This window comes from Etheostoma cragini, chromosome 6 (genome assembly GCF_013103735.1).
Source record: "Etheostoma cragini isolate CJK2018 chromosome 6, CSU_Ecrag_1.0, whole genome shotgun sequence".
Classification (NCBI taxonomy): domain Eukaryota; kingdom Metazoa; phylum Chordata; class Actinopteri; order Perciformes; family Percidae; genus Etheostoma; species Etheostoma cragini.
This window is the reverse complement of record NC_048412.1, coordinates 22,826,329-22,840,556: the sequence shown is the minus strand read 5'-3', so window position 1 is coordinate 22,840,556 and position 14,228 is coordinate 22,826,329. Positions and strand designations below refer to the sequence as shown.

The 14,228-nt window shown below is 35.8% G+C and overlaps 1 protein-coding gene across 1 annotated transcript; it reads left to right on the top strand.

The window, feature by feature from the left end:
- Positions 1-2,544: 2,544 nt before the first annotated feature.
- On the top strand, positions 2,545-9,904 carry LOC117946803 (sialic acid-binding Ig-like lectin 5). Its single transcript, XM_034875184.1, has 9 exons — positions 2,545-2,608; positions 3,350-3,422; positions 3,745-4,083; positions 4,245-4,556; positions 6,236-6,499; positions 7,701-8,012; positions 8,386-8,464; positions 9,091-9,190; positions 9,289-9,904. The coding sequence occupies exons 2-9, from the start codon at positions 3,377-3,379 to the stop codon at positions 9,715-9,717; spliced, it is 1,881 nt and encodes a 626-aa protein (XP_034731075.1). The 5' UTR covers positions 2,545-2,608; positions 3,350-3,376; the 3' UTR covers positions 9,718-9,904.
- Positions 9,905-14,228: the final 4,324 nt, after the last annotated feature.

Sequence of the window (14,228 nt, the reverse complement as noted above, 5' to 3'; positions counted from 1 at the left end):
CAACCACCAGCTTTTTTTCTTAACTTAAAGAACACTATTGCTAGAAGACACATTTTTACATTATCAAATTAGATAAATATGGTGGTAAATATGCTGCAAATATCACACAATTACCTACATGAGCAACTTCCTCGTTTAAAAAACAATTCCTACAAGCTCTCTGAAAATGCAACCTCCCTTCTAAGGAACTTGACTTCAACATGACATCTTTCATCTAACTGCAAAACAGACTTGACAAAAACGTAAGTCATTACAACTTCTATAAAAAACAGATCAATAAATCAAAGATTTTGATTAAAATGCCACAACTAAATTCATTCACTGGGCTTTATCTTGGTCATATCTGCAAATTTGGAAAGAAAAGCAAAAAAACAGATTCAGTGACATAACAATATATAAACATTTTAGGGAGGCAGTTGATTGTGTTTTTTTGACATTCTGGCCTAACAGGCTGCAGTTAGTTAATTAAAAAACAATAGCAAAAAAGTACAGAAAATGTTTCACTGTTTTAGCATTTCACATCCTTTTCTTCCTTCATATCAGGATTTCATGTTCTGCATTACGTTAATGAAAGGAGTGTGTTGTCACAGTTACGAAATGTGGCCAAGAAATTTGTTTTTGCATATCAGATAAATGTTTCTTCCCCATTTTATAGAGAAATGTGTTTATCTTTAGGTTACAGAAGGATCACACAGATAAACCCATATTGACCTTTGAAAGAATAATACCATGATCAATGTTTTATTTTAAAGTCTGTCAAATCTGTTAAGTTAATTATTCAATTATTCTTACCAAGTCATTGTAATTATATAGCCACATATTACTGTTTTTCCTTATTGTAATAAATAAGTGCACTGCGTCATCCTGCCTTGGAGAGCTGCTAACAGATTATATAAAATCCATACATTTTAATTGGATTTAGTTGAACATTTTAAGGATTTACTTAAATACTATGAAGATTAAAATATAAAGGTTCAACAAAAAAGTAATCAACCTGAGAACTTTACATGTGTCACATTTGACACAAGCCTTTACATAAACCCTGCTTTAAGATCCTGTTACTTCAGGGATGATATACTGTACATCAAGTGTTCCATCTGTGATCTCCAGAATGTTTTAAACGTGAGTTTCTGCCACACCTGACATACAAAGATGGCTGGAGCTCTGAATGTCCTTCTCGTTGCCTGTCTGCTGCAAGGTGAGTTGGGGTTCATTCATACATGGACCACTAGAGAGATGGACCAAACTATAATGTGGTGCTTTAAGTGGTATGGATGATGTGATAATAACGAATCTGCTTGACACTGTATTTGATTTAAAGGTTTATTATGTCAAAGAAATTCAGCATCAATTTACAAGCTCTGCAGAAGCTCGGAGAGCGACCTAACCCAACGAAGGGCAGTAAACAACATACTGTAAACTATCTTCTTTAAAATTTGTATCTTGTGTTTCAGGTGCTCTGTGTGGTGAGTTTGAGCCCTAGTCACTTCACGTAATTATGACTATTCAGGGATCACGGCCCCTTTAAATGTTCTGAACGCGTGATGACGTTGGACTCTACGGGGTTTTGTTGTTAGACTGCGCCTTTTCCTGCTGTGTTTTTACCTGTAAAAAATAAACGACACGCATTTGTGTACTCAACGTGAGAAACTGTCTCTTTCCACAAGTTTGTAGATTTGAAACATCAATATTCCAGTTAATGGTGGGATTTCATTATTATCATTTTTATAGAAAACAGAAAGCTAGGCTCCGGACAGATGTCGACTATCTAAAACCTTTTTTTAAACAGGAACTGTGTAAATCACTTTGACATTAAAGGCTAATAAAGGTTTGTTGTGGTGCCTGAATCTTTTGCAGACATTGCTAGTAACAATACTACAATCATTTCATTTCACTTTGACCCTAGTCTCATCACCACGTCAACCACATTATGGTGGTTAAGGTCAAAGACTGAATATTTGGATCACAGAAGAAGTTGATTTCAATAAAGTAAAAGCTATGACCAGGACAGATGTAGGACTGTCAGATAAAAAGTAAATTTTATTTTAACAAGCATGTGATCTTTTTAGTGACTTCCTCATTTTTTAACTGTCTGTAAAAGCAAAGGTCTCTACACATCTTTGAACTTAGCAAACTCTTCTCTGATAGTCATTAAAATTCAAACTCTTCTGGGCTTTTGAATTGGACGGGATTATATAGTGTATGTGCGCATATTACTGTTTCTGCCCCATATGTGACAATTACAATAATAAACAGTCCTGGGTTGTATTTTACTTTGCATAACTAAAGTTGTCATGGACTTACATACTTAAATTCAGACTTGCATGTAATTACGAGACTAAAGTGCTGATTTGAATTTGACTGAAGATAAATGTGCTATTCCCACAATTATTGCATTATTCAGTTTGTAGCCATTCGAAAATGTGTCTAAAACCATTTATATTTTTAAAAAAGTACACATTTTGTATCCGCACGCATGTGCACTTGAGTGACTTCTCCATTTTCAACTCTTGCAGGCTGTTTGAAAAAGCAGCACAACTTTTAAGGAACTTCTTATCACTTCTCTACACGTCTTTTCATCTCACTACTCCAAAGACCTGAAGAAAATGTAAGTTATCATAATTTAAATTTGACATATATGTTATCATCAAAACTGATTTGAAATATTATACTAAATTCTAAAACAGAACAGTCATTTGACTTTAGATCAATTAACAATTTTTATTGATATTATTATTATTATAATAATATTTTATATATATATATAAATATATATATATATATATATATATATATATATATATATATATATATAATTAGTTATATTAATAATATATATATATATATATATATTATAGAAAATAACTTAATTCATTAAAATACTGTATGTTTGTTACTTTTGCCTTTAATTCCTATTTTTCCATTTCATCATCATGTCATCTTCTTGGTCTTGTTTGTTGTGTCAATGACAAACTAAATACAAACAAAAAATATACAAAAATATAAACAATCATTTAGAAACACTGGACCAAGATTACCCTTTTGTTGAAAATCTCTATCATCCACATTTATAATCTTTTAACTGGTGAATTTGAAAGAAATCTATTTAAAATTATTAATAGAATTTTTTTACTTAAGGTTTTTAAAAGAAATTATTTATGATTCATTTAGTTGACAGTCAGTTGACGTTTAGGGCATTTTCACACTTTCGGAAACATTCGGTTGCTAAACATTTCTTCATTTGCAACCTCTCCAAATGTTGCTGCCTCCAAATAAACACAACTCTAAACATCTGAATTAATTACGGATGAAATGTAAACACGTGAATTGTTTCATGTCTAATCTCCAGAGTTTCTGCCTCTCCTGAAGCCCAGAGATGGCTGCAGCTCTGAGTCTTCTTCTCATTGGCTCTCTGCTGCAAGGTGAGTTAAAGTCCAATCACATTTGGATCAATGACTAACAATGATTAAAAACTGTAACAGTACACAATGTTAGTCAAGCATTCACACCACAGTCCAAACGTATCTGTAATACATGCTGGAGCGAATAAAGGACGCAGTGAGCATAAACATGTTCCGCTCACTTTCTTTTTCTTTTTTTGACAAATGTATCATTTTAATTTTAACAATGTTGTCATTTTGGATTATTCTAAGAATAAGGTTTAATTTTAGTTAGAATACCAAACAATCAAAATTCCATTATTGTTAAGCAGTATTCACTTTTGATTTGTATCTTGTGTTTCAGGTGCTCTGTGTGGAGAGTTCAAGGCATCTATTCCGCGGAAGATCGAGGTTCTGAGTGGATCCTGTGTGACCATCCCCTGCTCCTTTGACATACCGGCCGAACACAAACCAAACTTGGATAACACATGCAAAGCAGTGTGGATGAAGGATCAAAACATTGTTGTCTTTGACAGCACCAAAAATGGAGAACTGATAGGAAACTTAACAGAAAAAACCTGCACCACGACCCTGAACAAGATAGCAACTGATTACATAAACTCATGTGTCATCTTCAGAGTGGATTGCAACAATAAACTGAAATTTAGTTTTACTGAATCAAAACTGTGTATTTCAGTCAACGGTAGGTTTCAAAGGCCATATACGTACACGTTGGTCATTTCCCTATTAGAGAACTGCTTTGACATTGTTTTGTATTCATTATATGGGGTAGATAATATTTTAAGAAAATTGAGAGAAATGAGTGTTTATTTAGTGACTGGTTGGTATGTACCTTCCCACCAGCTCATCCTCCCAGTCCGACTCTGACTCCGTCCACACTGAAGGTGAAGGAGGGAGACTCAGTGAGATTGTCATGCTCGGCTCCAGCTCCCTGTCTGTCTCATCCTCCAACTCTGACATGGACCCCCGACCTGGGTGGCAGTCAGGAGACACTGCAGGACAATCAGGACAAAACTAAAGTCAAGATCTCTAACGTTACCTTCACTGCTTCTCACCTCCATCACAGGAGGGAAATCTCCTGTACTGCAGTCTACAACAAACAAGATGGCAGCACTGAGTCATCTGTTAGCACGAGTTTAACAGCTGACGTTTCATGTAAGTTCATTTGTCATCTGCTGTTATTTGTTCATTATGAACATTATAAATGAATTGATCTCATCTGTTTAAGTTTTCTTGACTTATTCTGAATTAGGCCTGAAACAATTACTCGATTAATCCATAAGTAGAGCAACAGAAAAATAATTATCAGAATTTTTTAAGCAATTAATTATAAAGAGTTGTAGAAACATGTGCTCAAAATATGAGAATATGCGGCTTTTCCCCTCTTTTATACCATTATAGATGTCATTATGAATGTAGCAGTTTATAGAGCACGTCATCTCAGCCTTTGGGAAACAGTGGTGAGACTTTCACAATGTTACAATATTTTCCAGACTAAATAGATTGATTGATTGATTGATCCTAAAAGTAATTGAAAGATTAATAGATAAGGAAAACAATGATTAGTTGACGCTCTACTGACGCTACTGACGACTGATGTATATTCAGTATTTAAAAGCTATAAGTGAACTAGGTCATCCTGTATGACTGATTTGTTAAAATCTAAAATGTGCTTATTACCTTGCTCCATTATTTATTCCTTCAAGAACTCCTAAACTCCAAAATGACAACAGCTCTCATTAATGGATTAGGACAATATCTCCTTCTGAAATAGATAGGAGAACATGTAGTATGTTAGCACTTTTGTAAAGTAATTATTAGGAACCCCTGTAGAGATTGAAGACTGGAGAGGACACAAGTGATGGTAGCCATGTTTTTTTCACCAATCTCGCAGATTTATTTTTAATTTTGATTATTATTTTGAGTAGAAATGCATATCAGTCCTGCAGCGCTCTTTGGTGTTGGTGTTGATAGGATCCGAATTGACAAAGTTCTATACATGTTACTGTTTTCACATTATGTAAATTAGTTAAAATTCCATCACTTTCAAGTCAATTGGACTTACGGCTGAGGGGCGTTTTATTTCCAAAATTGCCTTGTTGATCAACAATTGTAGCGCCACCACGTGGCAGATTTAGCACATATTTCTTGAGAACCAAATGTACATAATTTCCATTCATTGGGCCAAGTTTTGTGTCTAGCTCATAACAGCTCCAGGGATTTGAGCCCAGAAGAAGACAAATAATACTAAACAGGGAGAACAAAATAAGGTGTTTGATCCCTAACTAAGACGAAATACCCAAACAAAATCTCTCTCTCTCTCTCTCTCTCTCTCTCTCTCCCTCCCCTAATTGGACCTTACCACCTGTGAGCTAACCTGAGTAAATTAAAGCTATATTTTGTAAGAATTTCTCACACAAAAAGAACAAAGGGTTTTTGCTAAGAATCAACTCAAAACACTACACATGGATCTTGGTTTCTGAAAATATCATTACAATTAGATCAGTTACTTCTGACATTATCATATGTACATTCCACAACAGTTGGCACCCCAATATAAAAATGTAATTCAATGCATAACTATCTTATCTATTGATCTACACCTTAGGAGTGCCCAGTCCCTCGGGACCAAATCACGCAAACCAGCATACACTCTCTTTGATTAAGCTGGTGAGCAGCTGATCTAACCCTACATCACAAAAAAAAAATGATGGAATGCTTTTTACAAAAACGTGTCAGCAGCAGTCTAATTTAACTAAAATAAAATGCCTTATTTCAACAGTGTCAGGTTATGTTTGATCTATAAATACAACAGATGATTTGTCATTTTTCAGATTCCCCCAAACACACCACAGTGTTAGTGAATCCCTCTGGTCCAGTGTTAGAGGGCAGGAATGTGTCTCTGACATGCCGCAGTACTGCCGACCCAGCAGTAAGGAACTCCACCTGGTACAGAGCTGATGGAGGCCAGGAGACTTTTATTGGGACCGGAGCAGTTTTAAGCTTTAACGTATCTAAAGAAGACAGTTCTTTTTTCTGCAAGGCTGAAAATGATATTGGAGTTGGACGATCCAACCTCCGTCAAATAGATGTTCAGTGTATGTATTACATTTCAAAAGTATTATGTTTCATAAAGCAGGCATATTTCAAGAGATTGTTTTAAAAATGCTTTTTATTTATCTACATAATATTTTTAGTTTTTCTTAAATTGTTCTTAAATTGATCTGCTTATTTATTACTAATTAAGACATTATTCATCAATCTCCAAAACTGTAGCAAAGTTCATTCCACTGTAAGTTTTTGATCTAAAATCTCACTGTATCTTACTGTTTTAATATTATAGAGGATCAGACTGTAAATGGCAATGCATTCTGGGAGAAAATAATAATAGTACCGCACTTTCTGTGAATGTTACAAATTACATTATTTACTATTAATAACAATGCATCTTGGGAAAATAAAGGAAAAGGCAGGAATTAAACAGCAGCCAGTATATTACTGTAAATTGAAATAAAAAGTAGGACACTATTTACAGTAAAAACCCTAACATTTTAAAACAGTATGCATACTGTAAATAAACACTAGTTTACTGGCAAAGCTGCTGCCAGTATATTAATGTACATTTATGGTGAAAATGTTTACAGTGTGGGGATAGTGGCCGCTGCATCTGCAAAACACGGCAAGGTGATTTGTTGTCTATAACCACGGTCTTCACTTTTTGGATCGCTCCGTTGCCGACGGAAATTCAGCTGCTATCACTCATTTAGGCCGGATTTCAGTTGCCTTGGGCTTCCTCTGTGTTGGCATTTTAAACTCTGACGGATTTATGAGGACTATGGTTAACTGCCCCACAGATCGCTGCAGGGTAAATCCAGGCAGCTAGCTAGACTATCTGTCCAATCGGAGTTTTCTGTTGCACGACTAAAACAACCTTTGAACTTACACACAAGTAAGCCTCTCCCATCTAAGCATAGCTCACACACACATCCATGTTGGGTGTAATGTGAGTAAAATGCTCTCAATATAGAGCCCTGTAATAGACAAATAAATATGACCCATGGTAACTTAGATAAAAACTAACACTAACTAACTTAAAATGGGGTACATTTTGCTAAATGAAATACATATGCATACCAAATGCATTTAGCTTTGCATCATGGTTGTCTAAACTCACAATCTTCTACAATTATTTTATATCCGTACATCTTGTCATTCCTTTTTTAATTGGATTAATTACTGTAAATGTAACTAAATATGTCTCTGAACTTCTAAGCTCTGTTTTCTTTACATGCATTACAGTTGCTCCACAGATCCTGCCCTCATCTAACTGCAGCAAAGCTGCAGCCCAGCTGAGTTGTTCCTGCAGGACAGTGGGAAATCCTTCTGCCACTTTACAGTGGTATTTGGACGGGCAACCGGTCAATCACTCTGACATGTTCGTAATAAGCAACACTTTGAATGACAAAAACCAGATGAGCATCATCACCGTCAATCAACCGCAGGATTGGGATCGTTCCACCTTGCTCTGCCGCAGCTCCAACTCTCTGGGATCTGCCAGTCAACAATTTTGTATTAACAGCCATAAGGCTCAAACATCTGCACAAAGTCAAGGTCTGTCTTACGCGTACTGATTTCAAATCTTATTGGCTAGCTGAGAGGATTATTTGAGATGTTGGTGAACATGATGAATTTGACAGTCTTTTTGCATATTGCAGTGGAGACCAGATATGGTTGGGATATTTGGTCTCCACTACAGTTTGGATTTTAGCAGTCATTAAACACTTTTGGAACCAGTTGGAACTATTTAACATTAGTATTGACTCAATTTTTGTTTCAAAATGAGTAAATACTTAATTTTTGGTGTGTTTAATATGACCAGGCTCACCAAGCTGAGTTCTTTATACAGTATCCATTTACCAGACAAATTTTCTCTTGCCCGAATTACTTCCTTATCTTCCCTTGTCCCTTGTACTGTACACTTCAGACAGAGTGATGATGCCAGTCTTCATCACCACAGTTGTCGCTCTACTATTACTCGTATGTTCTCTGCTGTGCGTTATCAGGTACGGTAACAGCTCCAGACACCAATCTGTAACACAAAGCCTACTATCACAGCTATTCTTAACATAAAAAAACTTTATATAAAAATGTAAATAAGGTAGGTATAGGTCTATAATATGACTCATGTCAATCACTTTGCAACCCCAAATGTATAAGAGATGTCCTTATCCCTGTTTGTAGTTTTAACATTAGACCATCACTCCTCTTTGATGATAGACGCAGTTTGTGTTTGCCATATGTTCTGGTCTGATTTTCAAGACTTTTTTTACTAAGATATATACATTTTCTTATAGTTAAATAAATTAAATTTTAAAAACTCCACTTTCAACATGAATACATGATTCTGCTGAAAGCAAGTAAATGTATTACACTTCAAATATTACAATGCTGATTGCCAGACATAATTTTTCTTGCTGATAACTGATAATCAACCTAATAAAATGAAGCTTTGAAACAGTGTTTAGTTACAGCAGAGTTTCACTCACTTCTCATTTCATTTTAGCTACGCTACCCCTGTTGGTTTACAGTCTGTGTGTCAACTGTTTCATCATGTTGATAAATACATGAGAAAACAAAGACATGAATCAAATATACACATGTAATTTAAAAGCTCCATTGTCTTTTCCAGGACTCAGAAGACTCACCATAACCTTCAGAAGAGTCAGTGCACAGGTGACACCAACACCGTTAATGTGAGCCAACTTTTAACAAGTGGAGATGGAAATGAGGTACTTTGACTTACAGCCAGTATTCTACTGTACTTTATGTACTCAAACTGGATTAGCACAGTATCTGTACCACTGATGTTTTCTATTTAACTGTATAGGTACCCAACACAACCGAAGAGGACATTTACGTCAACACTAATGTTCTGAGACAGACGGATGTCCCCACCCCTGCAACTATCTCTGAGCCAACCAGAGCGAAATTGCCAAGCTCTGGACTAAACAATGCACGGGGAGACAGTAAAAGCTTAAAGACGCAGAATGATGAAGGCAACGATGTGATATACTCTAGTGTGAATTGGAAGCCTAAGAACAAGAAGAATAAGGGAGAAGACAATGTGGACACGCACCAGCCTGGTAGCTCCTATCTGGAGGAGGAGAGGTGCATGGTGGGAGACATAGGCAGAGGTTTTGTGGACAACGCACTATATATGGGAAGCCTATATGACAAAGTGAAGCCTAGAAATGTGGAGAAGGAAAGTGAATATGCCCAGGTTAACTATAAAAACAGTGGTGTGATGCACAAATAGATCACAGTTCTAAATTGCTCTGCCAGTTATGTAATTTGTACTTTTTAGAACGTCTTGCTCTATTGTGTTATATTTTCTTTTTTGTAACACTTATGTTAAGCTCATGGGGTTTTTAAGATCTTGACCAATTTTACTACATAATTAAATTCTAAGTGCCAAATAGTAATAATCATAATATTTTTCACAATTTATATATAATATGAAATAATGTACATAAACATTTAGTTTTCACTTTTAGTATGATTTTTGGTGTGTGTTCATTGAAAGAGATACTGCTGTTTAACATGTATTTGGCAGTGGGGCTTTTTTGTTTATCATATTATTTTTAACATTTACTTTTGGTTCAAACTGAACTGGCTGAAGATATAAACATGAGGAGAAGTCTCTACGTTCTTCTTTATATCTAGAGTTGCAAGTGTTTATTCTGTTAAGACAGAATTTTTCCATCAATCTCCGATTTTGTATTCAATATATCTTTTAATGCATAGTGTTTAGTGTACCAGATTTTAGAAACCAGCAGGAGCCTCTCTTTCAGGCTTTCTCACGGTTCAGGCTGACTGCCTTAAATGACATCAGCAAGTGTCCTGTTCACAACTGAATAGAACAGAGGGGTAGGGGATTAGGTGGTGATTAAAACGTGGGCTTGAGCACAGTTGCACATCAGTGTGCCGTTGCAGACATATTCATGTAGCAGCTCATCTGGCAAGGTAAGCCCTTTTGTCAAAATCCCTCAAAAGGAAAATATAAATCCTTTAAAACTCCCTAAAAGTATGTACTTCACAGTACATACTTTCTGATTTAATGTTGCAGAACATGTCTGCGGTTGGTTTTAACAGAAAATAAAGCAAACCTTTGTTTACTTTGATAAAGCAGGAGGTGCTTGAGGCCTATAAACAACTCCTCTAGATTTGCGGCGACATAGTGGCTTGATATACAGTATGGCGGATTTTTGACTATTGAACATCTGCTCAATACTAGTTTCACTAGTTTCCTTTGTCACGAAGTAAAAAACGTGTATACATTTGCAGAAAGTATACAATACAAAAGCACCGCAATCTAAATGTTGTAACATTGTTACAGGTGGTGTTTCAGAAATTAAGAGGTCAGAAGAAGAAGAACACCGAATAGTGAACAGCGACTAGCCAACTTTCTTCATGGGGACTGCTCATCTGCTTAGACGGCTACACTTGTTTACTGGGAATATTGAGCTTTGTCTTTTTGAATCTCTGTTTGAGTAACATTTTAAACGTTAAAAAAAGATAAATTACTAAATATCAGAGTCATCTTAAAAAAGGATTAACCGTCTACATGTTTGGCCAAGACCTTTTTAAAGTAAAAAGAGCCTAAAACCCTGCATAATTTTGTTTGCGTTGACATTTTAAACTCTGGTGGATTTACGAGGACTATACTTAACTCCTCCTCTGCTCTCTGGAAGGTAAATCTAGACAGCTAGCTAGACTATCTGTCCAATCTGACTTTTCTGTTGTGCAACTAAAACAACTTTTGTACTAGACCTGTTCCACCAAAACAGCTGCATGTGGCTTTTTCTGGTGTTCAGCTCTGCCCAAGAGAATTGTGATTAGTTTAAAGAAATTCCAATAAACCCACAGACTATATATATATATATATATATATATATATATATATACACACATATACATACACACACACACACACACACACATACACACACACACAGTATCTACAATGATCTTGGTCTTTATATACAGTCTATGATTAAACCACCGCACGTTTTTCTCACATCCGGGAATGCTATGAGGACTCCAGACCCTCCTCCGCAGCTGTGGAGAAAGGTCTGGCTACAGACGGATTTTTGCGTGATCTCGTGATTTCGCAAGAAATCAGCTGCTGCGCAAGGTACACATTGTTGTGATGACCACATAACAGTCTATGTTTGAGCATGACCAACAAAGTTTCGAAAAAGACAACGAATTGGGTATCTAGCAAGACAATCAAGAGCATGGACACCAAACAAATATTTACAACAAACATCAACACCTCCAATACAGATGCCTGTGTGATGACAACGAATTAAAAACAAAATTATGCCAGCGGCTGAAAAACAAACTTTACTTACCATTAAAATAACTCTGGATGGGGAGTGTCCGTGTTTTATTGTTCCAGGAAAACGATAATATTCCTCAACTCGTTAGTGCACCTGGGTCTCAAGAAGCCGGAAGGTTGCTATGGCGACGCCCTGTAGCTACTTAACGTTATCCAGTATTTTATCTTTTTGTTCAATGTCCTCATAAATTAGTTTACGTTTGAATAAACGGACAGGGTGACGCTGTGAATTTGGTCTCAAAATAATCCGGCATTCCAGGCCCTTTGGCGGAGTAGTTATAGACACTTTAGCTGGTTAGCACGTTGGCTTCCATCGGACTAGCTAGCTAATTAGCTAGCTAATCTGAAACCCGACCACCTATAACCTCACTTGTTGCACTTCCCTTACCTCCAGCGGTTTCCTAATGTGCTCTTCATCTGGCCTCCTTACTGCGGGTGTAGACTTTGGGTACACAAGAAACTATGAATACAACTTTTTTATTTTTAGGTTGCTTTATTTAAGTGCCTGGTGTGGTGGTTTATTCCCCCGGAATAGACCAAATGTATGACAACGTGGCCTTCCGCTCTAACATTTTTTTTCCTAAATTAATGTTTAGCCTACCTATACTGTAAGTTAATAACAGCAAAGACACAGTTAATGTTTATCATTTGAGAAATGATTTTGCTGCTGCCACTGACAAATTAAAAAAGGTTAAAATATTCTACTGACAAAATCCACCTAATCACAAATACGAAAAATGTAGTCTCTGGAAAAATAAGTGGCCCAGCTCAAAGCCACTCTAACATATCTTGCACAGCCACAAACGTCTTGGGCAGTGACACCATACAGTTGTCTGTACACTTACAAACATGTAAGTTACTTTACGCTCTGAGTGATCATTTCTTTTTCCAAACTGCACCCAAAAGCAGATCAAGAGTGTTTTGTGTATCACATTTATTACCTACCTGCTCTGCTGTTTTACCTAACCTGATGTTTAGATTTATGTGTAGGGTATCTGAGTCCGAAAATTACATAATCACTGTTTTGGCTAACCCTGTATGTAGATTCTCCCCCAGACTGTTGAACCATTGGCGAACATATCTGCATATTAGACACTGAACATTGTGGAAGTTTTTTATTTTATTTTTTTGTATGTCCTTATGTGATATGGATCCCACTGGGTCTGATATAAAGTTTATATATGCAAATTAAGCTTTTTTTCCATTTACAGCCTCTTTGTACATGTTGTGTTTATTGCTTCCGGGAATTGGTTTGCTGTTTGGATGTGTGTTGTTAATGTACAGAAACTATTCTACAAACAGGTAAGTAGACTTTATTCTTTGTCATACATAATGACTGTACTGCTAATATTAATCGCCAATGGGCTTTGTGTTTAACACTGAAATGTAGTGTTTATAGTTGGCAATGCTTTATTTAAAATTCAAATAAAAAATGTGCATCTTTTTATTAAGGCCACAACATATATCAGAAAATATCCAACAAGAGCAAATATACAATAGTCCTCTAACTGTTCATATTGATTTGAGTTTTGCATAAACTTAAATTACATACACATTAGTGCATGTGACAGTTTCAAACATTAAGGGCTCCGTGTTTATTTCCTGCTGCACTGATAATTGATTTTAATGTAATATTAAAATTATGTTATGTTATTAATGTTAATATTGGGTGACAGGAAGAAAATCAACATTCAAGCCGTTCCTATGTAACAGAAAACAGATCTACTGTTAAGACAACATGTGGAGTTATTCCACGTTCTGTTGTTGAAACCAAACATGTCTCAATTTGCTTTCCTGTGATAATGCCACACAATATTTATTGTTATGTAAAATGATGGCGTGCTCTGTGAGTTTGTGGTGTATGATTAACTTTGAATAAATGCACGTCAGAGTTTATTCCTGCAAAAGAGGTCGTCTATTTCTAGTTTTGCATTTAAGTTAATATTAACCAATTTGTCTGCTCATTTCTCAGTGTAACTGGTAGAGAAGTGTGTCACACTGGAGTTTTATTAGGTGACTCGCTGTTTATATCAGCTCATCTTCAAACTTGAAAGTTACAAACTGGAAAGTTACTGCAAGACAAACAGCACAGAGCGTTAAAAAAGCCTTAACACTGCTCTACTTGTAAGTAAATATCTTTATTTATCTAATTAAACATTACAGATCTGTTTTGCCATTGAAATTTCACATCTGGTGTTTGTAGTCTGATCTTGAGAGCTGACAGTCATCGGACTAATGTAAACCATTTTCCTAACTGACTTTATTTATTTTTATATGGAATATAAGTTGCCTGTAAACAAGTAATTAAACAAATCAAAATGATCTACAATGTTGCTGAGAGAAACATTAAAATGTTGATTTGGTGTGTTTGATCAGATACATTGATAAATGATGGCATTGATAATTTAAATGATGTCTATGCATTG

What these genes read in the sequence shown, in the direction of transcription:
- LOC117946803 (XM_034875184.1), top strand. Translation starts at nt 3,377, where the DNA reads ATGGCTGCAGCTCTGAGTCTTCTTCTCATTGGCTCTCTGCTGCAAG. An exon ending in AACATCTGCACAAAGTCAAG is followed by an intron (nt 8,013 to 8,385) that starts GTCTGTCTTACG and finishes TGTACACTTCAG; the next exon opens with ACAGAGTGATGATGCCAGTC. An exon ending in TCTCTGCTGTGCGTTATCAG is followed by an intron (nt 8,465 to 9,090) that starts GTACGGTAACAG and finishes TGTCTTTTCCAG; the next exon opens with GACTCAGAAGACTCACCATA.